Source organism: Chroicocephalus ridibundus, chromosome 21 (genome assembly GCF_963924245.1).
Source record: "Chroicocephalus ridibundus chromosome 21, bChrRid1.1, whole genome shotgun sequence".
Taxonomy (NCBI): domain Eukaryota; kingdom Metazoa; phylum Chordata; class Aves; order Charadriiformes; family Laridae; genus Chroicocephalus; species Chroicocephalus ridibundus.
In genome coordinates this window covers 5,064,184-5,089,587 of record NC_086304.1, presented here as the reverse complement: position 1 = coordinate 5,089,587, position 25,404 = coordinate 5,064,184, and the positions used below count along the sequence as shown (strand labels likewise).

The 25,404-nt window shown below is 50.2% G+C and overlaps 1 protein-coding gene across 1 annotated transcript in view; it reads right to left on the bottom strand.

The window, feature by feature from the left end:
* Nucleotides 1-704: 704 nt before the first annotated feature.
* The window catches only part of LOC134526057 (tRNA-dihydrouridine(47) synthase [NAD(P)(+)]-like), a 32,681-nt gene continuing 7,981 nt past the window's right edge, over nucleotides 705-25,404 (bottom strand). Inside the window, exon 4 of the mRNA XM_063357518.1 lies at nucleotides 705-2,494. Coding sequence (XP_063213588.1) covers nucleotides 2,472-2,494 — 23 coding nt within the window. The 3' untranslated portion in view covers nucleotides 705-2,471. The remainder of the gene's footprint in view (nucleotides 2,495-25,404) is intronic.

Here is a 25,404-nt window from a genome sequence, read left to right as displayed (position 1 = left end):
TACAAATGGTCTGCTCGTAGAGGTTCCTTTGTCCATTCTATCATATAACACTGAATCATTTTAACTTTAGCCTTATTTTTAGTAGACGGATCAATATTCCAATTAGCCAATTTTATCCCCAAAGGACTGTCTTGGGGTATATCTGCCGGCACTTTCCCGCTCCCCTTTTCCCTGGGGCTGTCTTCCGCTCACCACAGCAGTCAAGCACCCAATTTTCCCGGGGCTGTCTTTCACTCAATCTCTGACGCTTCGTCTCTTCACCGGCCAATTCCCTCGCGGGAGATTGGAACCGCGCTTAGAAAGACTCCACACTCGCTCCCCAGATCCGGACTGTCCGGTCCGAGTTCCACACACGCAGCAATCAAGCCCCAAACCCGCCCAACCAAGCAGTACTTACAGTCCTGTTTTCTTGCCTGGGTCTTCGTGCACAAGAATTATGGGCTACCGCGGGTTTTCCTGGGGAGACTTACCCCTTTTGCTTTATGAGTCCCTCCTCTCGTGGCATTATCAGCTTGGAGTCTCAACAGGCACCAGGAACTCCTGCGAGCAGGCCGCTGAAATCGGTGGGGTGCACCTCCTGCTCGGGGTCTCCGAGCCCACTGGGACCAAGTGAATTCTCCCGGACGAGCCCCCAAATTGTAATAAATAGCCAGATCCCTTAAAGAGAAATGGCACTTACTTTATTATAGGGACAAAGTAAATAAAGCAAAAGCACAGCGCTGGGTGCGTGACTCAAGTCAGAAGCACACCAGCTAACACTTCAGCCGTGTCTTATATACATTCAATATTGCATACATATTCCCTCTTTTAGACAGAGTAATTGTTGATAAGGATTGATTATTATTAGTCCTTTTCCTCTTCTATGTGTGTGTTTCCTTCTGAATTGTTTCTGAGGATCCATGATCTTCAGTTCCCCTTTCCCATGCAGCTGTTTCCTTCTGGTAGGATCAGCTCCCTTTTCCCATGCATGTGTTTCCTTCTGGTAGGATCGATTATCATCAGCTCCCTTCTCCTCTGCATCTGTTTCCTTCTGTTAATCACTTGTGGAGTCTTTTGGAGAAGTTCTCTTTTGTTTCTCTTGGATGTGTTTCTTCATGCTGTTTTTCTCCACAGTTGCTGTTAGTTGTTATCTTTGAGGTTTCTCATGTTTCCTAATTTACTAAAGGTTAGTTATCCTTATAAGTCAAAGATTTATAGCCTTGTTATTACGGCGAAAGCCAACAATACCTTCACTATTTTTCACAGCGGCTTAACAGGATTCGGTCACCGCCAGTTAAGCATACTCGCCACAAGCATTCAGTTTCAGTGTCAGCGGGGTTTCTGCTATATCTCTCTTGCAAATTTGTCCCTTGCAGCGGACCCCAGGGACTGGTTCGCGTGGTATGCCGTGGATTAGCACCCCGAGGTCCCGCAGTTCCTTCTGTTTTAACAATGGGTCTGGCTTCATATTCGGGAGGATTTGTGGGGAAAAAAGGAACGTCTTCTTCTGACTCGCTATCATCGGGATCCTCCCAAATGATTCCGTCCCAATCTTCAGGGGATACTATCAGTTTCCTAATCTGTACAGTGTCAGGGGGGTGGGGAGCCTGCATAAGCATCATTTCGACCTTTTCTCCCCATTTCCACCTTTTCTCCTTCTCTTCCTGCAATCGTTTTTGCAGCTGTTCATTTTTAAAAGGTATCAGTAACTCAGCTGCCTTCCTGCTCTCTATTTCCTTCTCTAATTCCTGCTCTCTCCTATTTCTATTCTCCCTGTCTTGGTACGCGGCTTCTAAACAAGTGCCTAACATTTTACAGACGACTCCCTTATCTTTTCCATCCTTTGTAGGGCCCCTAATGGCTTTCAAGTACTCTTCAACGACTTCCCAATTGGACCAATTATCACCAGCCCATTCCTCTGAGAATTTGGGGCTCGGCTTCACTCCGTGCCTCCCTAAATAATCAGTGATAACTCCTGACATCCTGCCGACTAGGCCAGGTGTCGAGGGCCGAGCCCAGTGAATAACTTCACTTGTAAGAGAGTAGGGAAATGTTTATTAACATAAAACAGTGATTTAACAAAGTTAGCAGTGAATGCGACAGTGTTTTACGAGATTCGATGCCAGGGCACACTTGATTATTTACTGCATAGAGGCCGGGGTCAGACAAGCTCTCAGGGAGACCCTCCCGTTGAGTCCCGAGGTTCAGAAAGGACCCCCTGGCTTTCTAAACTCCTTCTCAGAGAGGAGTCTGGCTGCGGCTGGATCCAATCCTAGTCCCAGACTTGGTCAACGGTTTATCTCTAAAGGATTCTATATGCGCAATCAATCCTTAGATCCCTTAGCTAAGATTTCAAAGTTTAGCATGCTATTAGTCACTTACCGAGAATCTGTTGCGGCAAGGAATCTCTCGGCCTCGAGGAGAAGAACCTTAAGTGAGCGTCCCCACTCAAGAGGAGATCCTGTCGTGCAGCCGCTGCTGTGCAGGAGAGCTCAAAGGGCTCTTGGGCTGTCCACTGTTTATGGAGTAAGAGAATTGACCTATAGCCATATTCTCATGGGAACAAGATACCCAGGTTCCCACTCCAGACAGGGTTTTGGTTATGTTGCCAGCCATCTCCCACAGTTCAAGTGCGACTCATCACAACTCCCGCTGATGGCCATGGCTTGAGCAGGAGCCGGGGGGGAAAAAGGGAAGAGCACACCGCCACATCTGCCCTTAATGCCTTCTGGCACTGGCAGGGTTTTGGCTCTGCACAGGCACGGCGAGAGGTGGGGAGGAGCTTTTCAGTGGCTCCTGCTGACTCTCGGCATGGCATTGCCAGGGGTGAGGCTGGTCTTCAGGTCACCAAACTTCAGAACCCGTTTTGGCACCGATTCTGGGTGACTGCCCAGCAAGAGGGGCATTGTCCTTATCAGGAGGCTGCGTCCCTCCAGTGCTGGGGTTCAGGGTTAAAGCAACCAGGTCTGTTAGCAACCGGATCATTTTAAATCCTTGTTGGGATCCGGTGCCATGAAACCAATTAAACCTTGCAGTGGATATGGGAAGTTGGGATAAAGCAAAGATGGACCCTCCGGGCTGGGATCCTGCATGGCTTCCTTAATGAGAGGAACCCAAATTAATACCAGACAAGTTGATTTTTTCATTGCTGCTGTTGGATAAAGTTTAGCTGGGAGGACTTTTTAACCTTAAAACAGACGTCTTAGGTCTGGGCTAAATTATGCCTCCGCAGGCTGTCATTATTTCATGACAGGAGCAGGTCAAAGCTCAGCACCGGAGGCGGTTTTGTGCAGCAGCCCTAAATTTTCGGGAGGGTAGAGGCTTGGTTTGACACATCTGACTGCCATCACCTTTGCTGTAGAGCCACAGGGCGACGCAACAGGGTACTGGTGGCTCTATTGTACTGGACACAAACCTCTGCTTGTTTTTTTTTTTTTTTGCTTTGTTTTTGTTCTTTTCTTTCTTCTAGTGAGCTGCTGCTGGGAGCCGTAGCTACCAACTTCACCTTCCTGCCTAAACACACGGCAAATTCCTACAGATAGGGCTGAGGAGGCCCTATGCGGATCCATTCTGCGGATGTTGTGCAGAATCCCGGCCTTTTCTGGGAGCATGCAGCGGTGGGTACCGTCTCCTCCCGGTGTCACGCACCCAGGGAAGCTACAGCCCCCTCCGAGGGGGACCCAGAGCTGCTTGTTTCCCAATGAGGAGACTAAAAGACCCGAGAGCAGGATTTGAGGGAGGGCTGGGCAGGGGAGCGTGCCACCGAGGGGTGCTGCGTGACCTTCCCTCGCACCCTCCAGGTCCTTGTTCCTGTCTCTGCGTCACTCCAGGCAGCGCAGCACAGGCGACAGTCACAGAGGCATTTGCCGTGTGGCACAAGGAGGCTGCGGGTGCAGCTTCGTCCCCACAAAGCTCGGCTGAACCAACTTGGTCCTTTCGCCCCCTGAAAAATACTGTTGAAAGCAAAAAGCCCTTGCACACAGAGCCCTTGGTAGGGGCCGGGGACACCCAGCCCCCCCGAGCCCCTTCCCTCCCCAGCAGGAGTTGGGGGGGCTGTTGGGGGGGCCGTTGGGAGGGGGCGGAGCACAGGGAGCCCCAACATTCCATCCTGGAGACGCCAAAGAGTCCTTAGCAGCGGAGAGACTGAGGGGACCCACCATGGCGCTGCCACCTCCGTAGCTCCCACTGTGCGGCCCCCGTGCTCCCCCAGCGGCCCAGAGCCATCAGGCATTTGTGCTCCCACAAACCTTCTACCCCCAAGGCAGGGAACGACCCCGACCCGCAGCCCGGGGACGCTCTCGGGGCCAAGAGCGCAGGAGGTGACCATGGCTCCTGTCTCTCTTCCAGGCGCAGCCACCCTGTTCCCAACCCCCGGGCAGCAGCAGCCATTCCCTGCAGCCTGGGCACTCCCACTGGGGGCGGCCCCACAGGCCCCACCACCAGGTACGGCACCCCTGTCCCCTCTGCCACCCCGACACCATCAGCACCCTGATGGCCATGGGGGGTGGCTCGGCGGGTGCCCCGGAGGGTGCCCCCGGCCCAGCACGGCTCCCTCCCACCCACACAGGGCTGCACAGGGCCCCATGCGGCTGCTGCTGCTTCGACCCGCGCTTCGGGTCCCTCGACTGGACCATCACCAACGGGCCTGCGCCGGCCAATGCCAACCTCGGCCATGACGCTGCTGCTCTGTCGGGCGCTGCCCTGTGGGGCCCCGGGGGCTGCGGGACCCTCCCGGCCTGGGCAGCCCCTGGCACCCCCCAGGGACAACAGTCCCCGCAGTCCCCCCGCTGCTGCTCACCTCCATCCCCGGCCACCAGCACCTCAAGGCCACCTACATGGGGGCACCCCCTGCCAGCCGCGTCCCCACGGGCACCTACTTCCCCCCCAGCCCTGCTGCGCCCCCCACAAAGAAGCTCCTGGTGACCTGGATGCCAACTTTGAAGTCACCGAGGACATGCTCCTCCAAAAGCCCCTCTGGCTCTTTTTTTCCTCCTTGGACACGGTCGAGGTCTCCCAGGACCCCGACACCACCATCACCACACCTGGGGACCCCGGTGGCATCATCAGAGAGGGGAGAACGGTGGCCCCAGCACCCACCCAGCTGCCAACGTCCATCCCTGCCTTCGAGAACACCAAGGAATGGTCCTCAGAGACCAACAGCTCCAGCAGGGCCTCCCGTGCGCAGACACCCCTGGGCAGCGACATCTCCTGGAGCACCATCAGCTCCCCAAAGAGCAACATCTCTCCCAGGAGCGACATCTCCTCCGAGCTCACATTCTCCCCAAAGAACATCACCTACTCAGAGCAGGACATCTCAGAGTACGACACCATCTCCCTAAAGAGTGACACCTCCTCGAGCAGCGACAACTCCTGGGAGCGCAACGTCCCCCACAGCCAAGCCCTCGGGGACGCGGCCGGCCAACTTGCCGTGCCCCACGAGGTGTCCCTCAAGGAGGCCCTGAGCCTCTTGGACTGTGACCCCGGTGGCACCGGCGAAGCCGCCCCCCTCTGCGACGTCGACTCCCTCTCGCTGCCCGAGGAGCTGCTGATGCTCAATTACAGCATGGAGGAGCTTCTGGAGGGTGCCCGCATCCTGGAAGGATTCCTCTATGGGCCAGAGAGCGACGTCCCCAGCAGCCCCTCTGCTGTCCCCAACAGCCAAGCCCTCGGGGACACAGCCAGCCACCTTGCAGTGCCCCAGGAGGTGCCTGTCAACTACTTTGTCATGGAGGTGACCCGGAAGGCCATCGTCGTCCTGGAAGATATCTTCACCAGGACGAAGTCCCAGGAGTCGTACGGGGACACGGGGATGGAGCTGCCACCAGCCCAGCCTGCCATGGCGGAGAAGCGGGGGACGAAGCGGGGGACGAGCTCCCCGTTGCTGCCACCCAGGAAGCGCAGGGCTCTGGCGGACAGACCGGGGGTGGCAGGGGGGAAGAGACGCCCCCCAGCGAGGAGACGTAGATGAAGGGGCGTGTGGGGGGGTTGTATTTAGGAGAGGGGGGCGGGGAGGCTGATTTAAGGGAGGGGACTGTATCTGGGGGGGTGGTGTGTTTGAGGGGGGTGGAGAGAGGGACATGTTTAGGGGAGGGGGGGTTAGAGTAGCTTTGATAGGGCCTTTTCTCTCCTGTTTTTCCATTAAAAGTTTTTTCTCCAGCCCCGCTCCGTGCCTGTCTGGGAGGGGAGGGAGCGCGGGGGACAGCGGGAATCGGCCCCCACCAGGTGCCACAGCCCCACACGGGACCCCGAAGGGCACCGAGCCCCCCCCCAGGGCCGAGTCACCGCCAGTGGGGTGGCAGTGGCGGGGGGAGGGGACTCCCCTGTCCCCTTCCCAAGGGGCAGCCAGGACAGACGGGTCCCCGCCGGACCCACAGACACAGCCCCACGCAGAAAGCAGCACGGAGCCCCCAGGACAAGGACAGACCTTGGGGAGCGGGAGGGGACGGACACACACGACCACAAGGGCTGCCAGGCCTTCGGCTGGACCCCGGCCAGCGTCCCCTCCCGCGGGGACAGGCCTCGGGGCAAAGCCCCCAAAGCCTCGGGACAATCACCCCCGTCCGCGGCTCCGCAGCCCGGCTTTGCCTCCCTGCGCTGCCCAATCACCCCAAATCACCCCCACAACGGCCAGGGGGGAGCTGCCGGCCAGGCAGGGACCCTCCTCCCCTTCTCTGCCTGCGCCTTGGGCAGCCCCGACACCAGCAGAGGGAGGGGAAATAAGGAATGAAATAAACAAAGAAATCACGGCAGGAGCCAAAAGTGCCTGGAAACCCCAGCTCTTTATTGCCCGTTCCCCCTCCCAGCTCCACAGCCTGGGGCCAAGGCAGCCAAGGGCGCCTTCGGGCAGCGGCCGCCCCTCTGCGGGTCCAGCGCACAGAAGGTGCGGGGGGAGGTCCCCGGTTCCCGTCGGGGCAACCCCGGTGTCGGGGGGAGCCGCTGCGGGCCCCGGGCGGGCGCAGTCCCCCTGGCCTCGGCAGGGCCTGGCGCAGCTCCCGGCACCGCTGCTGCTCCGCGTCCAGCCTCCCAACCCCCCGCCCCGAGCACCCTCCTGCACCCAAAACTCTCGTCCCCTGCAGCAGCTGCACCGCCACCGCCCGCAGCTCTCGGGGGCCGCGGGGACCTGCTCTGCGCAAGAGAAGGCGGAAAAGGGAAGAGAAAGACCAGAACACAAACTGCAGGGCTGACCTCGAGTTAAAGCGAGGGCATTCTCCAAGTGCCTCTTGGGCACAGAGAGACTTGGGGCATCAACCACCTCTCGAGGACGCCTCTTCCAGGGTTTGACCGCCCTCTTGGTGAAAAAACGCTTCCTAATGCCCAGGCTGAACCTCCCCTGGCGCGGCTTTGAGCCACTTCCACGCATCCTGTCCCTGGATGCCCGGGAGAAGAGCTCAGCTAAGACCTTCCCGTTTCCACGAGTCCCCCGCTGAAGGGAGATTTTCGTTAATACTTGGCCCTTGTTTAACTTGGACGTTCAAGCAGATGAACTTTTTCTGACTTACTTCTCCCTGTATATATATATATCACACTTTCCTGCCACCAGCCTTTCCTTTTCTCCTGACTTGGCCTTTCCCAGCGAGTTCTTGGCTAGTGGTTTTCTTCAAAGCTGCTTTAGTGCTGCTGAAGGATGTTGAAGTGACAGCTCTGGCCATCCAAGCACTATACCCGCCTGTTGGAGGATTTTTAATACAAAGGGGTCATCCTGTGAACGCTCCAAGCACCCAAGAGCTGCTAACAACTATGTAGGCTTTGTTAGTTTGAAGGCTATGTGAAAACATTGTAGCGATGTTAGAAATGCTGAGACCAACAAGATATGAGAAAGTGTGCTGAATTCAGCGTGCGAAATGTAGAACTTCACCCAGGATATAGGAGGGGTGATTGTCCGCGTGGACAGATGCTTTAAGCCAATTATAATATGCTGCTTGCCGCGTGCACAGCTCGTGCAACCAATCAGCAAATTGTCGGCGCGTGATGCGGAATCAGAACGTCTATAATAACTGAGCTATCTGTGTAATAAACTGGCATTAACCTGATCACATTGGTCGCTGTGTTATTGTCCGAGCCTTCCGCGCCGACAAGTGGCGCCCGAACAGGGACCCTCAGATCGGTGTTGGGATCAGCGAATACCCGATGAGCAACCGACGAACGGAGGGGGTGGAAGAAGCCGGTCGATAGGCGAGTGCTGCCCCGGCACTCAGGAAGACGCTAGCGCATCAAGGTAGGGAATCTCGCATTGGCCAAGCGAGCGGCCGGGGAGGAGATGGGGTCTACACTCTCCAAAGAAGAAGAGGCAGTATTTAAGCTCCTCCAACATATACTCTCTACGAGAGGATTAAAGTATGATACGCCTACCTTGAGGGCGCTCTTAGTATGGGCGCGGGATAAAGGACTTATCCCCACTGTTGCTACCGCTTTTGCTCAAGATACGTGGGCTAAAATAGGAGCGGTGTTGTGGGATGACGTAAGTAAAGGATCCAAGGAGGCACAGAAACTCTCCGCCGTGTGGAGGTTAGTACCAGAGACTTTGAAAACAATGCAGGCAGAACGTGCTGCGGCCGCCTCTGCCTTTGCAGCATTAACACCTGGAGTTAAGGATGTTTCTCCCACGAGTCTTTCTTTTGGGGGATCGCCAGAAGCTGTTGTCCCTCAACCCCGGGGCTGCAGAATAACACAGGGGAATGTAGCGAGTCGCGCCGTTACTGCCCCGAGCCAGCCTACTCCCACTACAGACTCTCTTGAGATACCTGTTTATGAAAGTGGAAAAGAGGAAGAAACTACGTTTCCTCCTCCCCCTCCCAAAGACACTGTTGTTGAAAATACCGAAGGAGACTCCCCTGAGGATTCCAGGGATCAGTCAATACCGTACCCTCCTCTGCCACCCTCTACTCCACCATCACCCGGCAGCAGCACTAGAGTACCACCTGGTGGACTGACAGACCATCAATTCCGGCAGTTGTTAAAAAAGTTGGAAGAGATGGAAGCTCGTCTAGACGATCAATCCAGTTCACGAGCTTCTCCAGTTTACCCTGCTCCTTTGCCACTGCCTCATCATGCCTTGTCGTGGCCACCATCGTCGGAAAATGCGGGGGGTGGGGGAGCGGTAGGAGGGGAGAAAGAATTAACAAACCGATGGAGGGGAGTAATTAGAGATGCGGCAATTGAGGGCGTGTTTCTTGATCCTATGGCGTTTCCGGTGTTTGCTAATGCGGGGGGTGGAAAAGATTGGGAACCGTTTGATTGGAAATTGTTAAAGGAGGCAAAACAAGCTGTTAGTCAATATGGACTAAGCTCTCCCTATACTAGGGCTATGGTAGAGCATTTATTTACTGCGAATTTACTCACACCACATGATTCAAAGCAGATTTCTCAAATGTTGCTCACCCCTTCTCAGCAGTTGCAGTTTTTCAGTGTGTGGCAGAACCTATGTGATCAGGCTGCTGCCACCCCGCGTCCTCAAGGTGATCCTTTGTATGGGGTACAAACACAGATGTTAATGGGGACGGGACCTTACGTTCGGACTGACTGGCAAGCTAATTTTGCTGTGGAGGTTTTGCAACTCAGTCAACAGTTAGCTCACAGGGCTTTTTTGGGGATTAGAGGGGAAAAAACTCCTCCTGCTTTTACAAATGTTCGCCAAAAATCTACGGAGCCTTATTCTGAGTTTGTTGATAGATTGCATGCGGCTATTTCTGCTCACCCTGACCTTGATGAGACCATGAAAGCGAAGTTTTTAGACTTACTTGCTTTTGAGAATGCAAATGATAAAACTAAAAAAGCTCTTAGTACCCTACCTCGAGGCAGTACCACTGCTCAGCTGCTGGAAACAGCAGAGCGAGTGCTTTCCCAAGAACAGGCTACGGTTATGGCTGCTGCTGTTGGAGCTGCAGTACGTCCGTTGATGCAACAGCAATCAAAAGGAAAATGTAATAATAACGATAAGAAATGTTATAATTGCGGAAAATCAGGTCATTTTCGTAAAGACTGCAGAAATGCAAGTAAGGGACAAGCGAGCGGGCAAGTAAGCTCCCCACGTCAGAGTAGAGGTAGATGGTGTGTGAATTGTCGAAGTGCCACCCATAATTCTGTGGAATGTAGGCGATCGGGAAACCGGGTACCGAGCGCGACGCGTCCTCCTCGCGCTATGACACAAGTACAGGAGGCAGTACAGGGTGCCTGGAGCGTTGCGTCACCGCCACTGCAAGAAGTGCGAGAATGGACCTGGCAACAGCAGTAGATACCACGTTAGTCACAACGGCGGTCACTCTAATTGATTCAGATCAACGAGGACCGCTGGGCCATAAACTGAGTGCTCTGTTAATTGGGCACTCCTCCGTGTCCCGTCAGGGCATTCATTTTTATTGTACCGAGCCTTATCAACACTGATTATACAGAGATTATAAAAATTATAGTATATACGCTGACCCCCCCGATTACCATTCCACAAGGGTCAAAAATTGCACAATTGATACTATTTCAATCAATGCTTCTGAGGTCGCTGCCAAAACAGAGGGGTGCTAGAGGTTTTGGCTCAATAGAGTCTCCTGATGTTTTGTTAGCTATTGATATTGCACGAGGCAAGCCTGAAGAAAAGGTGGTTATGACACATCCTTCAGGATCGTCTATTACACTGATTATGTTGATAGACACAGGTGCCGATGTTACGATTGTGCCTATTTCTAGCTGGCCATCAGCGTGGCCCCTTGTTCCTGCTGCGACGAGTGTAGTCGGAGTAGGGGGTCCACAAAGGACAATGATCAGCCAAACTTTAGTTTCTTTTACATTTATAGATGGAACTGTAGTCTCAGTCAAGCCATATGTGATGCAGATACCTGTCGCCTTGATAGGTAGCGATGTGCTTTCTCAGCTTGGGGCTCGACTTGTGACATCGCCTTTTTAGGAGCGGTCACGGTCGAGCAGCCAACATTAAAACTCACCTGGACCACTACAACTCCTGTGTGGGTGGACCAGTGGCCGCTAAAAGAGGATCGGCTGCATATTGTTCAAATGTTAGTACGGGAACAGTTGGAGGCAGGTCATATTGTACCTTCAACAAGCCCTTGGAATACCCCTAATTTTACTATTCCAAAAAAATCAGGGAAATGGCGCCTATTACATGATCTCCGAGCTATTCATGCAGTAATGCAGGATATGGGGGCATTACAGCCAGGTTTACCATCACCTGCGATGATACCAAAAGAATGGAATTTGTTTATTGTAGATTTAAAAGATTGTTTCTTTACTATACCGTTGCATCCGGAAGATGCAGAAAAATTTGCCTTTTCCGTTCCATCAACAAATAAGAAAGAACCAGCTAAGCGGTATCATTGGGTTGTTTTGCCACAAGGAATGAAGAATTCTCCCACCTTGTGTCAAATGTTTGTGGCCTGGGCCTTACGTCCGTTTAGGGAAAATAATCCATTTTTGCTTGTATATCATTATATGGACGATATTTTAGTGGCAGGCCCAAATCTGGATATTGAAACAACTCTGAAGGAGTTAACTGAAACTGTAGAGCAAAAGGGTCTGAAAATTACTCCTGAAAAGATACAAAAGAATGCACCATGGCACTATTTAGGTTGGATTATTACGCAAAGTACTGTTAAGCCTTAAAAGATTCAGCTGACGACCAAAATTAAAACTTTAACAGATGTACAGAAATTAATAGGAGATATTCAATGGGTGCGATCCGTATCCGGTATCACCAATGATGACCTAGCTCCTTTAATGTCACTGCTAGGTACTTCTACACAGGCTGAAGTTTGTCGGCAACTCTCACCAACTCAAGAAAAAGCTTTAGATTTCATTGTTCAAAAAATCATGACTAGGTGCGTGCAACGCTTAACAGGAGTTCCCCTACAATTGATTGTGATAAATTCTGGGTCTGACAGAGAACATTTGGTAGATTTGTTAGTGTAACAGGTCGATTGTACGGTGTCTATAATAGAATGGGGTTTTCTGTCTTACCAACCTAAGAATACTGTCTGTACTCGTATAGAAATGTTTGCTAACCTTATTAGAAAAGGCAGACGTCGTATCGTTGATTTAACTGGACATGAGCCGGAGGTTATATATGTTCCAATTACCCAGAATTATCTGGATTGGCTTCTCTCTTCCTCAGAGGTTTTACAATATGCATTAGCGGATTTTTCTGGACAAATCACTAATGTCTACCCACCGATGAAACTTTTGCCATTAATCCGAAATCAAACTTTTGAAGAGACTCCACGACATTCGAATTCTCCAATATCTAGACTCACGGTATTTACGGATGCCGGAAAGAAATCAAAAAGAGCAGCGATTACCTGGTACCTTAACGGACAATGGCATTCCAAACTGCTCGATGGTGTTTTACAACATCCTTTACAGACTTTAGAACTACGGGCAGTGGTGTGGGCTTTTCAAAATTGGCAGGATGAACCGATTAATATTGTTTCAGATTCTATGTATGTGGTTGGTATTGTTATGAGACTGGAACGCTCGATGCTTTGATCTCTTAGAAATTCTGTCTTATATCAGTTATTGTTACAATTGTTACATTTGTTAAATCAGAGAACGTATCCTTATTTTATAGTGCACATATGTAGCCATCAACCTGATTATGGCCTGGCCATTGGTAATAATCGTGCTGACCGTTTGGTTGCAGCAACCTAGGAGAACCGTCAAACGAACCTATTTGGACAAGCTCGAGTGTCTCATGAATTTTTTCATCAATCAGCTAAAGTATTAGCGAGACAGTTTAATTTACCTATTTCTGAGACACGTGGCATTGTGCAATCCTGTCCAGATTGCCAAGGAACTGGTTTTGGGCTTAGCCTGGGCGTGAACCCACGTGGGTTGCGTTCCTTGCAATTATGGCAAATGGATATTACCCATGTTCCTGAATTTGGACGGCTCAAATATGTCCATGTAAGCATTGATACCTATTCGCATGCCATCTGGGCCACAGCACAAACTGGAGAAACAGCCAAACATGTTATTAAGCATATGTGTGCAGCTATAGCAGTTTTGGGGGTACCCCAGGAAATTAAAACCGATAATGGACCTGCTTATGTTTCTCAACGATTTGCTAAATTCTGTACTTTACCACAGGACAGGCCATAGTCGAGCGTGCACACGCTACACTGAAGTCGCTTTTGCAAAAACAAAAAGGGGGAGCAATTACCTCTTCTCCTGCAGAACGCCTTGCAAAAGCTTTATATGTATTGAACTATTTGCAGTTAACTGGAGAACGTGACTCACCTCCGATAGTGATTGATCACATGTCATTACGGTCTGGTTTGCAAGCAACCACACCAGTACGGGTACAGTATAAGGATTGGCAATCAGGGCAATGGAAGGGTCCAGTGGAGATAAAAATGATTGGTCGCGGATACGTTTGTGTTTTGACAGATCAAGGTCCAAGATGGGTACCAGCACGTTGGATTAAGCCGTGGAGGGAACCTGAAACGCAAGAGAGTAGAACGCGAGACAGTGATGTGACCACGTGAACTCACCACTCTGGCTCTCGCAGGCCTGACAACTGTCATATGTCCAGCTTGTAAAGAATGTGAATCGTGGGTTCTTTGTAAGTGTAACGAGTGGAAGAAGCAACTTTATCAACGTGCCGGATTGACAGGGTTTTGGTGTTTGGATTGTCTGGAAGTTCAGTATGTAAGAATACAACAGGCTGTTTGTATAGCTATTTTAACAGGGCATGTAGCAGAAAAGTTTTAATACCTCGCATTTGGAAGGTAAAACCGGAAGAGTGGGAGAAGACGAAGAAAAAGTGTGCAAGGCGATTTGGCTGGAAGCAAAAAGGAAAGTCATAGCAGCAACATGGGTTGGATAATTGAGATAATGATTATTGGTTTAGTGGGACCAGAAGTGGAAGGTATTACAAACATATCCCCTAGGCAGAACATATGGGTAACATGGGCAAATCAGACAGGCAATTCGGCTTTTTGCTTATCCATGGCTACTCCATCAGATCCTTTCCGAACATATTTGATTGGTTTTCTGTTCCTGCGATTGGAGGACTTTGAAGGCTATGTATCCCAAGTCAATTTAACAAATAGTTCGTTGTTAGAATCAGAGCAGGTTAACGTCACTTGTAACCTGTTGCGAGGATCTGCAGACAGCTATTGGTGTCCAAAAGGAGTAGGATCCTTATTTCAAGGTCATCTCATTAATCATTTAAACCGATCAATTCCTCTTCCTTTGCAGGAATTGGATCTTTTGGGGTCACTTCCAGCAGTGAGACATCATGTGGGAAACAATACTGGCAAGCATATTGGCAACTTTAGCTTAGGATGTATTGAATTGGGAGGACAAAATTCAGTATTACAAAGAGATTATGGGTTTAAGATGACAGGTGCTTTCACTGGTATGCAAAATGTTACTCCTACTGTATCATTTATTAAGAGTAACTATTGTCAAAACGAAGGTGCTGACCTAGGACTATCATATGGAGGGATTTGGAATAATGCATCTTTTCCAAAGCTACTTCCACCTGGATATTTTTTGATATGTGGTGATCGAGCTTGGGGAGGCATTCCTAGTCGCACAGTAGGAGGACCGTGTTATTTAGGCAGACTTACCTTGTTTGCTCCTGACAGGATTAGTCTTATTAATCTTAGAAACCAGTCACGGCGATCACAACGAGCGATTACCGATTTTACCCCTGAGTGCAGTGATCACATCAAGTTTTGGGACCGCCGGTCAAAAGTTTTTGCAGGCTTTTTAGCTCCAGGTGTGATTGCAGCTAAGGCTTTAACAGATCTAGAAAAGCTAGCCTGTTGGCGTATAAAACAGTTTAACCTGACTTCTGAGATGATTTCTGCTTTATTAACAGATGTTGATAGTATACGACATGCTGTGCTGCAGAATCGTGCTGCTATTGATTTTTTGTTGTTAGCATAAGGCCATGGTTGTGAGGATTTTGAAGGCATGTGTTGTATGAATTTGTCTGATCACTCACGCTCCATTCATGACCACTTAGCCCAGTTACAGCACAATATGCATAAGCTCACTCAGGGTCATTCGTGGTTGGAGCAATTGTTTAATTCTTGGGGACTGGCTGGCTGGGTACAAGATTTGTTGAAACAGGGCCTTGTAATTTTGATTGTTGTAATGATATTGCTGATCATTTTACCTTGTTTGTCTTCTTGTCTACGAAGATTTTTAGAAGCGTCTGTGGAAAAAATGTTTTCAGGTGCTTGGATTGTTCAAAAACAAAAAGGGAGATTTGTTGGAGGATTTTTAATACAAAGGGGTCATCCTGTGAACGCTCCAAGCACCCAAGAGCTGCTAACAACTATGTAGGCTTTGTTAGTTTGAAGGCTATGTGAAAACATTGTAGCGATGTTAGAAATGCTGAGACCAACAAGATATGAGAAAGTGTGCTGAATTCAGCGTGCGAAATGTAGAACTTCACCCAGGATATAGGAGGGGTGATTGTCCGCGTGGACAGATGCTTTAAGCCAATTATAATATGCTGCTTGCCGCGTGCACAGCTCGTGCAACCAATCAGCAAATTGTCGGCGCGTGATGCGGAATCAGAACGTCTATAATAACTGAGCTATCTGTGTAATAAACTGGCATTAACCTGATCACATTGGTCGCTGTGTTATTGTCCGAGCCTTCCGCGTCGACACCCACCCATGAAATCCTTCCAGCTCCGGCAGCCGCAACACAGGATTCACAGCTCCTCGCTCCCCTGGACACCCTTCCAACCTCTGTATGACCCAATTCCATGACTATGGAGCTGGAGAGGCTGCAACCAGGGTCCCAAACTCATGGGGAAGATGTGGCAGCTATAGGGGAAGAAAGAGAGGACAGAGAGTGCCACCTCACACCAAGCACCCCACACTTCTCACCTCACTTTGTCTTTCAGACTGAACTCCCACCCAAACACAAGGACAGACCTTGCTCTCTGGGAGTCTCATGAGCACCAGCCCCTGCTCGCTGCATTAGCAGCACAGCCTCCTTCATACACCCACCAGGAACGTGTGGCAGCACCAAACATCTGCAGTGAGTTTTGTGCTGGCTACAGCCCATGCCAGAGAACGACCCCAGCCCCCAGAGGGAACGTGACTTGGTCCCATGGCTCCTCCATCCATCCTGCAGCCTGCCCACAGCAGGAAGAAGGCACAACGGCCTGCACCAAAGGAGGAGCAAAAAACAGTTCCTCCCATGGGCCACCAGCAGCCGAAACACAAAGCCCTCTCACACCTCTGCTGGGCTGAGCTTGAAAACGCTTCCAAAGGGTAAGGTGGAAAACCCTGTTGCCAGAGCAGACACAACAGAATTCTGCCCACGGGACAGCTTCAAGCAGATTTACACCTCTGTGCAATGGGAGACGGCTGAGCCCTGAGCAACCAGGCCTTGCATTTACTGCTTCAAAAAACCCCACATTAAAAAAGCCCACACCAAGCGCCCTGCATCTCTGCAGAGAGCTCCACCTTCTCCAGCTGACAGCCAGCAGGAGGCAGAAGAGCCAAAGCCCCAAAGCACAGAACCCCTCAGAGGTCACCAGATGGGGGCCTCTAGGGGGGTTGTTCTGTCCCTCGAGCCAGGATGAGCCCTGCTCCCCCGGCACAGCAGCTGCTGCTCATCCCGAACGCCTCACAGGCCAGCACCCAGGAGGTGCCCCAAAACACAGGCCCTCAGGAGCCACAACACGGGACGACACCTCTCCCCGGTGCAAGGCCCACACACCGGCCGCCCCGCGCCGCCCCTCCCCACACGGACAGCCCCTCCCCCGGGGGTCCTGCCCCCACGGCCAGGCCCTTCCTGAGGGCCGCCCCCAGCCCACAGGCCCTGCTCCCCCGCAGAGCGCTCAGAGCCTCCCACAGCCGGACGGACACTGACCTCAGCGGCGCTGCGACCCCTCACACAGCCCGCCCGGCCGCCGCCCCCGGCCCGGCCACACACAAACCCCGGCCCCGCCGCCGCTCTGAGGCGGCCTGGCCGCCGCCGGGCCTTTTCTACCCGCCCCGCGCACGCGCCCCCGTCACGTGGCCCGCCCGGCCCCTGCCCTCATCCCCGCGTGCGGCAGCATGGCGGCGGCGGCCCCCGCTGAGTGCGGGCCCACGACGGCCCCGGCCCCGGCCCCGCCCCGCCGGCCCCCCGGTACGTGCCCGGGCCCCCTCCTAACCCCCCTCGGTACGTGCCCGGGCCCCCTCCTAACCCCCCTCGGTACGTGCCCGGGCCCCCTCATAACCCCCCGGTTCGTGTCCATGTGAGAAATGCTCCTTATCCAACACCAACGGCTCAGGCCATGAACGATACGAAGCACGTTGTATTTGAACATTCCCGCAAGAACGGGTGACCTAACAAGCAGGCACACTTTTGGTTCTTGAAACACACCTTTTTATTTCCTAATCCCTGTCCGAATTTTCCCTCCATTTTCTCTTTGGTTGGGTACTCCGGGGTTCACAGCCTCTCCGGAGCGCCTCAGATCCTTCCCGGATGTCCTGCCCTCTCTTTACTTCTCCTTATGTTACACCTAGAGGGATTATCTGACTAGTTTATTTCTTTCCTTTTTGGTAAAACTGCCCAATGTCACTAGCCCTGGGTAAATGTTTGACCCCCCTTCTAGTCACTAATCCGGTAGGAATCAGTTTGTCCTTCTGTCCGTGCGATAGGAGATGTTCCACAAGCCTTTGCTGGAGCCTCTTTGTCTAGTCGTTCCCTTATCGTGTCACCTCCGATGGAAACGGCTTTTTTCCACTGCAAAAGCAATACCTGCTTTTCTTACAATTTCCCCCTTCCCTTTTTCATAATCTTACTGCTTTTTGCGTTTCTAGGGCATGGTTCCACATGAGGCCTCTAGGGCCGACAGCATGATGTTACATTCTTCTTCTCGAGAGTTTTTATTTTCTTCTTCTTCTAGATGAAGCATTTTTCCCGGCTATGGGGGAGGGTCTACTTCCATTCGTTTCGTTAGGGCAGTTTCAATCAATCACTGAACTAATCCTCGCACACAGAGAATGATACAGCATCCTACAGCCGCTAAAACTCCTGCTACCATTATAAGAGAAGTCAATATTGATACCGCCACACCTTTCCATTTCCCAAACCAGGAATCCAGCCAACCTGTCGGTGAGGTGTCTATTCCAGAGTTCTCAGCTCACTCATCAGCTAGACTGGTGAGCCCTGGAAGGGCTTTAGTTATAGTACCGTCTGGAGCTGGATTGTTGGGGATGAAGGTACAGCGCCGATTCCCTAACATTACACACACCCCTCCCTTCCCCGCTAAGACCATGTCCAGGGCGATCCTATTTTCCCATGCCATTCGGCTGGTTGCATCCAATTGTTCCGCTATTCCCTTTTAATGTATCTCTGGTATAATTAATAAACTTCTGTTGGTTATGCTGAAATATAATGTATCCAATCTACATTTTTGTTTATAGTTACCCACCAGAAAAAGACAGACTTGAATCCTGCTCCTATCCGATTCCTTGCTTTGTGTTCATCTGGGACCCCTCTAGGGACTCCAATGGGATCTCTCTCTAGATCCGTTCATCAAGGGATACACCTCAACTTCTTTTTACTCTATTGCCTGAGCTCAGGGATCCTGTTCCTTTTTCAAATGCCAGGGTGAATGGTATTGCCAATTGTACCATTCCACGTGTACCTTTCCAGTTAGCCGACAACACAGATCGCAAAGTCCTCCCTCCACAATACCACCAGAGATCCGCCCGAGGCACTCGTAACGCTGAGCCGTTTCCTCTTACATCCTTGGTCACATTCAGAGTTTCAGTGCACAGGGTAAATCCCCCCCAGGTTTGGCAGCATTCACACCCTGCCGTGAGAGGCACGCTGGACGGTTCCCAACTGCTGTGGAAAATTTAACGTCTCTAGACTCCAAGGCAGGAAACAGTAAGGAAAGTGAATGACAAGTCTTATTTCCCCAGGCGGTCTTTTCTTGGTATAATGCTATCATACACCACATCCCTACGGAATCTTTCGTCCACCCTCAGGGAAAAGGGACAATCTGTGCTGGGGGCCTTCCTGTGGCACATGCAGAGCAATTGCTTTGGTTCAAACTATTAACAATATATTACACCCTATTAACAGTATATTTTACCCGAGCATTCGTCTCACCGTACCCTCTTTCAATCTCAAATGTTTGTCTAAGACCTTTAATCTCAGAAACCGTTACCAAAGCTGGATCATTCGGTGGTTCCCACTGTTGTATTACTGGGAGTTTAGTAGTTATAGTTGTCCCTTCTGCTTAACTGCTATTTTCCAGTACGTCTATTCTAAATCTTCCCCTTGGATCTCTTCCAGACACATCTGCTCCTATTCCATACATTAGGTTAGCCGTATCATCCCCCTGGGTTACAGTTATCAACAGAGGATTACATTCAAAAAGGCCACACTGGGGAAGGTGATCCTTTGTAAAAATGTATTTTCTTTTTGAGAAGGTAATAATAAGAAGGCTTGATCCACTTATCAATGGCCCACCCTCCAATTTGGGTGGTCCACCACACTTCACTCCGTCGGTCACAAGGTGCAGCCTCGTGATATCCCTCTGTGACCCTCCAAATTTCTGGGCACAGGTACTTGTTTTCAGCACTCAACCATCTTTGGGCCTCTAGATTCCCACACTTCGGTACTTGACAGGCATCAAAGTGTACAGTCTGTGGGGAATTTCCTTTAGTGATATTTATGATAAGTCTAACCGGGTAATCTGGGTGTGCACTTCGTATGTGATCTAGGTGTACAACATCGCCCCTATGACCAGCATCATCGCAAAATGCTTCTTAAAATTCATGCTGTACACAGATTTATATCTCCCGACTGGATCATCCCGCCCCAACCTACGGCTTATTGTCTCTTTAGGGTTACTCGCAGCGAGCTGTCAGTAGAATGTACAGTCCACTGTCCCACTGGATCTGTTGGCGGGGTTTCAACTGGTCCTTTTAGCCGAGTGTAGTGAGTCCAACCCCTGTCGGCCGTCCTCACTGCAGTCCCAGTGGTCAGTAACACTTGGAACGGGCCTTCCCATTCTGGTTGGAGCTTGGTTTCCTTCCAGGATTGGATCAAGACCCAATCTCCCGGTCGAAAGGCACGGACTGCAAATTCCAATGGGTGGAGTTTGAGCAAGAAGTCCTTTATTTCTGAGGAGAGAGAAAGAAGACGACAACCCCAGTATACAGTTCTTCTCTGTTACCCATATAAGGTAGTCCAAAAAGCATCTCATAGGGCGAGAGACCTGTATCTGTTCTAGGAGAAGTCTGGATCCTCAACAATGCTATGGGTAAACATTTAACATTTAGTCCATGGTAATTTGGTTTCTAAAATCAGTTTCGACAATTGTCTCTTAATGGTCTGGTTCCTCCTCAACTTTTCCTGATGATGGGGGATGCCAGGGGGTATGAAATTCCCACGCTATCCCTAAACTTTCCATAATTCCTTGAAGGATTTTAGAAGTAAAATGACTGCCCTGATCTGAGCTTATATTCTCCACTAACCCGTATCTGGGAAGAATTTGTTCTAGTATTATCTTAAATACCCCTGCTGCAGTAGCTGACACCAAGGGGTAGGCTTCCACCCATCCAGTAAGATGCTCCACCAGGACTAAAAGATCTTTTCGCCTGCCTGTTGGTGGCAGTTCAGTGAAGTCTACCTGTATACTTTGGAACGGTCTCAAGCTGGGCTCTCCTCCTCCTGAAGACTGCTTTCTCGAGGCTTTCTTGTTTGCTTTCTTACAAATAATACATCCCTCACAAATTTCTTTGGCCATTGTCTATATGCCAAAGCATCTGTACTTCCACAAAACTATTCGCACATTGCTTGCGTTCCCCAATGGCTTCCCTGTTGTAGCACCGTCACTATTTCTCTCATTGTTGGTTGACCATTTCCCTTCCATCAGGCAGAATCCATTTACCACATGTCTCCGCTGCCCCTGCTTCTGTCATTGCTTCTCCTGCCCCAAGGTCGCCTCTTTTGCCACCTTGTCCGCTAATCTGTTTCCCCTTGCGGTAATTGAATTGCCTCTCTGGTGACCTTTAACGTGTAAAGCTGCTATTTCACTTGGTATTAATATATTAGCTAACACCTGCTTTGTACATTCTTCATGTAAAAGTTCTTTCCCTTTGCTGTTTATTAGTCCTCGTTCTTCCCAAATTTTACCAAAGGTATGCACTACCCCAAAGGCATAATGAGAGTCTGTATATATTGTTCCTTCCCCTTTCTCCAGTTAATTTAAGTGCCTGGTTTAAGGTATACATCTCACATGTTGGAGCGGACCACGCACTAGGTAATTTTTCAGATGCTTTTACTTGTTGGTGTCGCATTAAAAGGGCTGTAGTTTCGATACTTGTCTGTCAGAGTCCCAGGACTTTCACTGATTTACTATCAGAGTCCCACCAAAGGACTTTCACTGAATCAGATTCACAAATAATCGAAATTAGTTATTTTATTGAGAGCGACAGAACAGATTCGAGATTGCCGTTGATAAATTCGCTAACTACAATAGCGCTAATTACTTAAGGTTAATATTGCTAGCAAAAATAATGATAGTACAACAACCCGGGGTAACGTTCCCCAGAGGGTGAAGGGCGCAGCGCTTACCCAGAAAGGCGTCCCTGCCTGGGGTGGAGGGAGAGAACACAGCCCATGGACTGGTCCATCAGGTATCAAGTTTCTTCTCTCCCAATTTAACAGTCATTTTCTCCATCCTTTTATCCCCAAAATTACAAGGTTCCCCTCCCCTAGGTGACGTGTAGTATGATTTGGGTGGAGAGATGAGTGCTATAGCCATATATGTTTAGCATGATCTCTAAAATCTTCATTAGCATATACAGGGGTGTCAACTTTAATATGCATTTCACAGGTAACGAGGCAAAGGTCAATTACCAGACATGGCAGCCTCTCAAGGAAACAAAGAGCTACACAAGGTCTCTGTTATCTTGATTTTACTGTCTCTGCTGACGAAAAGCAGGGCTGTCCTGGCTCCCCAAGACTACCCCGTCATTTATGTATCCTGTGATAGCCAGACAAGCCTTCACTCCCCTGGGCTGCACAAGAGATAGCAAAGCCAGTCTGAATTGCTCTTTGAGCACAGAGACTTCACCTCATTATCCAAATTCCACAGTTGACTCACTCCATTTACCACCGCATGTCCATGACACCTCTTTCCTTCTATCACTCTTGAAGAACCGTCTACGAACAAATGAAGACCCCCAGATAGGGGTTCTTCCCTTAAGTCAGGTCAAATCTTAGTCTGGTACTCAATTTACATCTAAGCATTCGTGTGTAAGTTCTTCATCCTTTGCCTCAATATATATATTTTTTTTTTTTTTTTTCACAGAAAGCTCACTGGGTTAAGGCAAGGGCTGGTAGTTAAAATCAAATCATCCTTTTCAATTAAAATTCCTTCATACTTCAGTATTCTTGAATTGGTTAGCCGTTTTCCTGTGGTTTGGGCTAAAATGGTTTTTCCTTGGTGAGGGGTGCTACCTTCTATCATTCCCCTGGCCACCCTCGGGAGACCAGATCTAAGAGTTTAGATAAATAGGCCACTGGCTGCCGCTTATCCCCCCCCACTCTTGAGTTCCTAACGCAGCCCCTTTGTCTACAGTTAACAAATAGTTGAAAAGATTTCTCCAAAGAAGATAAGGCTAAAACTGGAGCTCTGATTAGTCTCTGTTTTAAATCTTACACTAAATCCTCCTCTTCTGTCCAAACCAATACATTTGGTTCTTCAGCTAACAGTTTGGAATATAGTCCTTTAGTCTTTTGAACACACCCCTCTATCCACAGTCCACAGTACCCAGTCGGCCCCCAAAATTTTCTCAGTTCCCTCTTGGTCTTTGGCAGAGGTAAATCTACTATTCCTTTGATCCTCTCAGGATTTATTTTTTTTCGACTCCCTTCCCTGATTAGATGTCCCAAGTACTTCACTTCTGTTTCCACGTATTGCAATTTTTTTATTATTTTTTCTTTTTTGAGACCATCAAACCTTACTGTCCCAAAAAGTTCTGTAACTCATTCGTGGCTGCTTTTACCCTGCCTTCTTCCTCCCCACATACCAGTAATCATCCACACACTGAAGCAGGGCCACTCCCAATGGGAGGGCTGAATTGTTCAAGCACTTGTTCTAACACTTGCCAAACAAATTAGGGGATTCTGTAAATCCCACAATGATAACACCCTACCGGTGAACCCCGAGCTGCTGGTAGGAGTGGTCGGGGCAGTCCTCGTCCCGTTATTCACCCCTCTTCCTCGCCCCCAAGCAACAGTCTAAGGGGTCCCACTTCGGGGATTCAATTTCTTTGTCGATTGAAACATCACCGACAGTCTGGGCTGGGAACATATAAAATGGATTTGGGAGTTCCTGAATCTATTCATCTTGACCCAGCAAAAAGCATATTCACCTTCCTCTACTTCCTTATTATTCCTTATTATTCGCATACATGTTTAAAGTCTGACAGACTCAGTCTTCATCACATCCAAATTTGGGCCAAAATACACTAGGAGGTCTTATGGGTTCTTTGGTCCAAACAAATTCAAATGCAAATGCAAACATGTCCCCCCTGGGACACCTCTGGGATCCTCTAAGACAGACACAGGACCCCTAGGACACCCCTGAGACCCTTCCCAGAATGTCCACGGCCCCCCGGCCCCTCCGGGATGCGGTCCGAACAAAACAAATCATTTTCTTTTTATCTTTATCCCTTGTACAAGAAGAATCATTCCAAAACCTCAACATTCTCCCCTAAAGGACTGTCTGGGGGAATGTTCCCGGGGTCTTTCTTATTATCCCCTTTTTCATCCCTAGGCCTAGAATCCTTATTTCCCATTCTGAACGCAGACTTTCCTTACACCCCTTCCTTTCGCTTCGTCCTTCTCCAGCTGCGCCCCTCGCGGGACTACAGAACCGCGGATCCGGACTCCACACTCGCTTCGTACCGCAGTACGTCTCAGTCACTCACACACAAGTCTCTTAGAACGTCCCGACCACCAAGGCGATACTTTAACAGTCCGATTTTCCTTACCTTGGTCCGTGCACGGAGTTGCCTGGTGGTACTCTCTGTGCCTACTGCACCTACCCCTTCTCCCCCTGTGCTTCACAGAGTCTGCCGTACAACTGGGTCTCGAGATCTTAGTCGATTCCTCCCGGAATCCCCACTGACGATCCACGAGGCCGTTGAAATCAACGGGACGCGTCTTCCCGTCCTTCGGCGACAGGGACTCCCAAGAAGATGACTTCGGCTCCCGGACGAGCCCCCAAATTGTGAGAAACAAGTTCCGGTCTGAATGAAATAGGCTCAGGCAGAATCCTCTGTGAAGCACATTTTTATTCACGTTCTTGCAAGAGCGTGTGACCTAGCAAGTAGGCACACTTCCAGTTCTTGAAACACACCTTTTTATTCCCTAATCCCGGCCAAATTTTTCCCTCCCCTGTTTCCCATTGGTTGGGTACTCCAGGGTTCACAGTCTGTCTGAGGCGCCTAAAATTCTTCCCGCATGTCCTGCCTCTGTTTACTTCTCTTTATGCTACACCCAAAGGGATTATCTGACTAGTTTATTTCTTTCCTTTTTGGTAAAAGATTGCTCAATGTCATTAGCCCTGGTTAAACGTTTGACTCCCCTTCTAGACACTAATCCAGTAGGAATCAGTTTGTCCTTCTGTCTGTGTGATAAGAGATGTTCTACAAGCCTTTGCTGGAGCCTCTTGGTGTTAGTCATTCCCTTATCGTGTCACCTCCAATGGAAACGGCTTTTCTCCTCTGCAAAAGCAATACCTGCCTTTCTTACAAGAGGAACCCAAATGAACACCGGACAAGCTGATTTTTTCATTGCTGCTGTTGGATAAAGTTTAGCTGGGAGGACTTTTTAACCTTAAAACAGACGTCTTCAGGTCAGGGCTAAATTATGCCTCTGCAGGCTGTCATTATTTCATGACAGGAGCAGGTCAAAGCTCAGCACCGGAGGCGGTTTTGTGCAGCAGCCCTAAATTTTCGGGAGGGTAGAGGCTTGGTTTGACACATCTGACTGCCATCACCTTCGCTGTAGAGCCACAGGGCGATGCAACAGGGTGCCGGTGGCTCTATTGTACTGGACACAAACCTCTCCTTGGGTTTTTCTTTCCTTTGTTTTTGTTCTTTTCTTTCTTCTAGTGAGCTGCTGCTGGGAGCCGTAGCTACCAACTTCACCTTCCTGCCTAAACACACGGCAAATTCCTACAGATAGGGCTGAGGAGGCCCTATGCGGATCCATTCTGCGGATGTTGTGCAGAATCCCGGCCTTTTCTGGGAGCATGCAGCGGTGGGTACCGTCTCCTCCCGGTGTCACGCACCCAGGGAAGCTACAGCCTCCTCCGAGGGGGACCCAGAGCTGCTTGTTTCCCAATGAGGAGACTAAAAGACCCGAGAGCAGGATTTGAGGGAGGGCTGGGCAGGGGAGCGTGCCACCGAGGGATGCTGCGTGACCTTC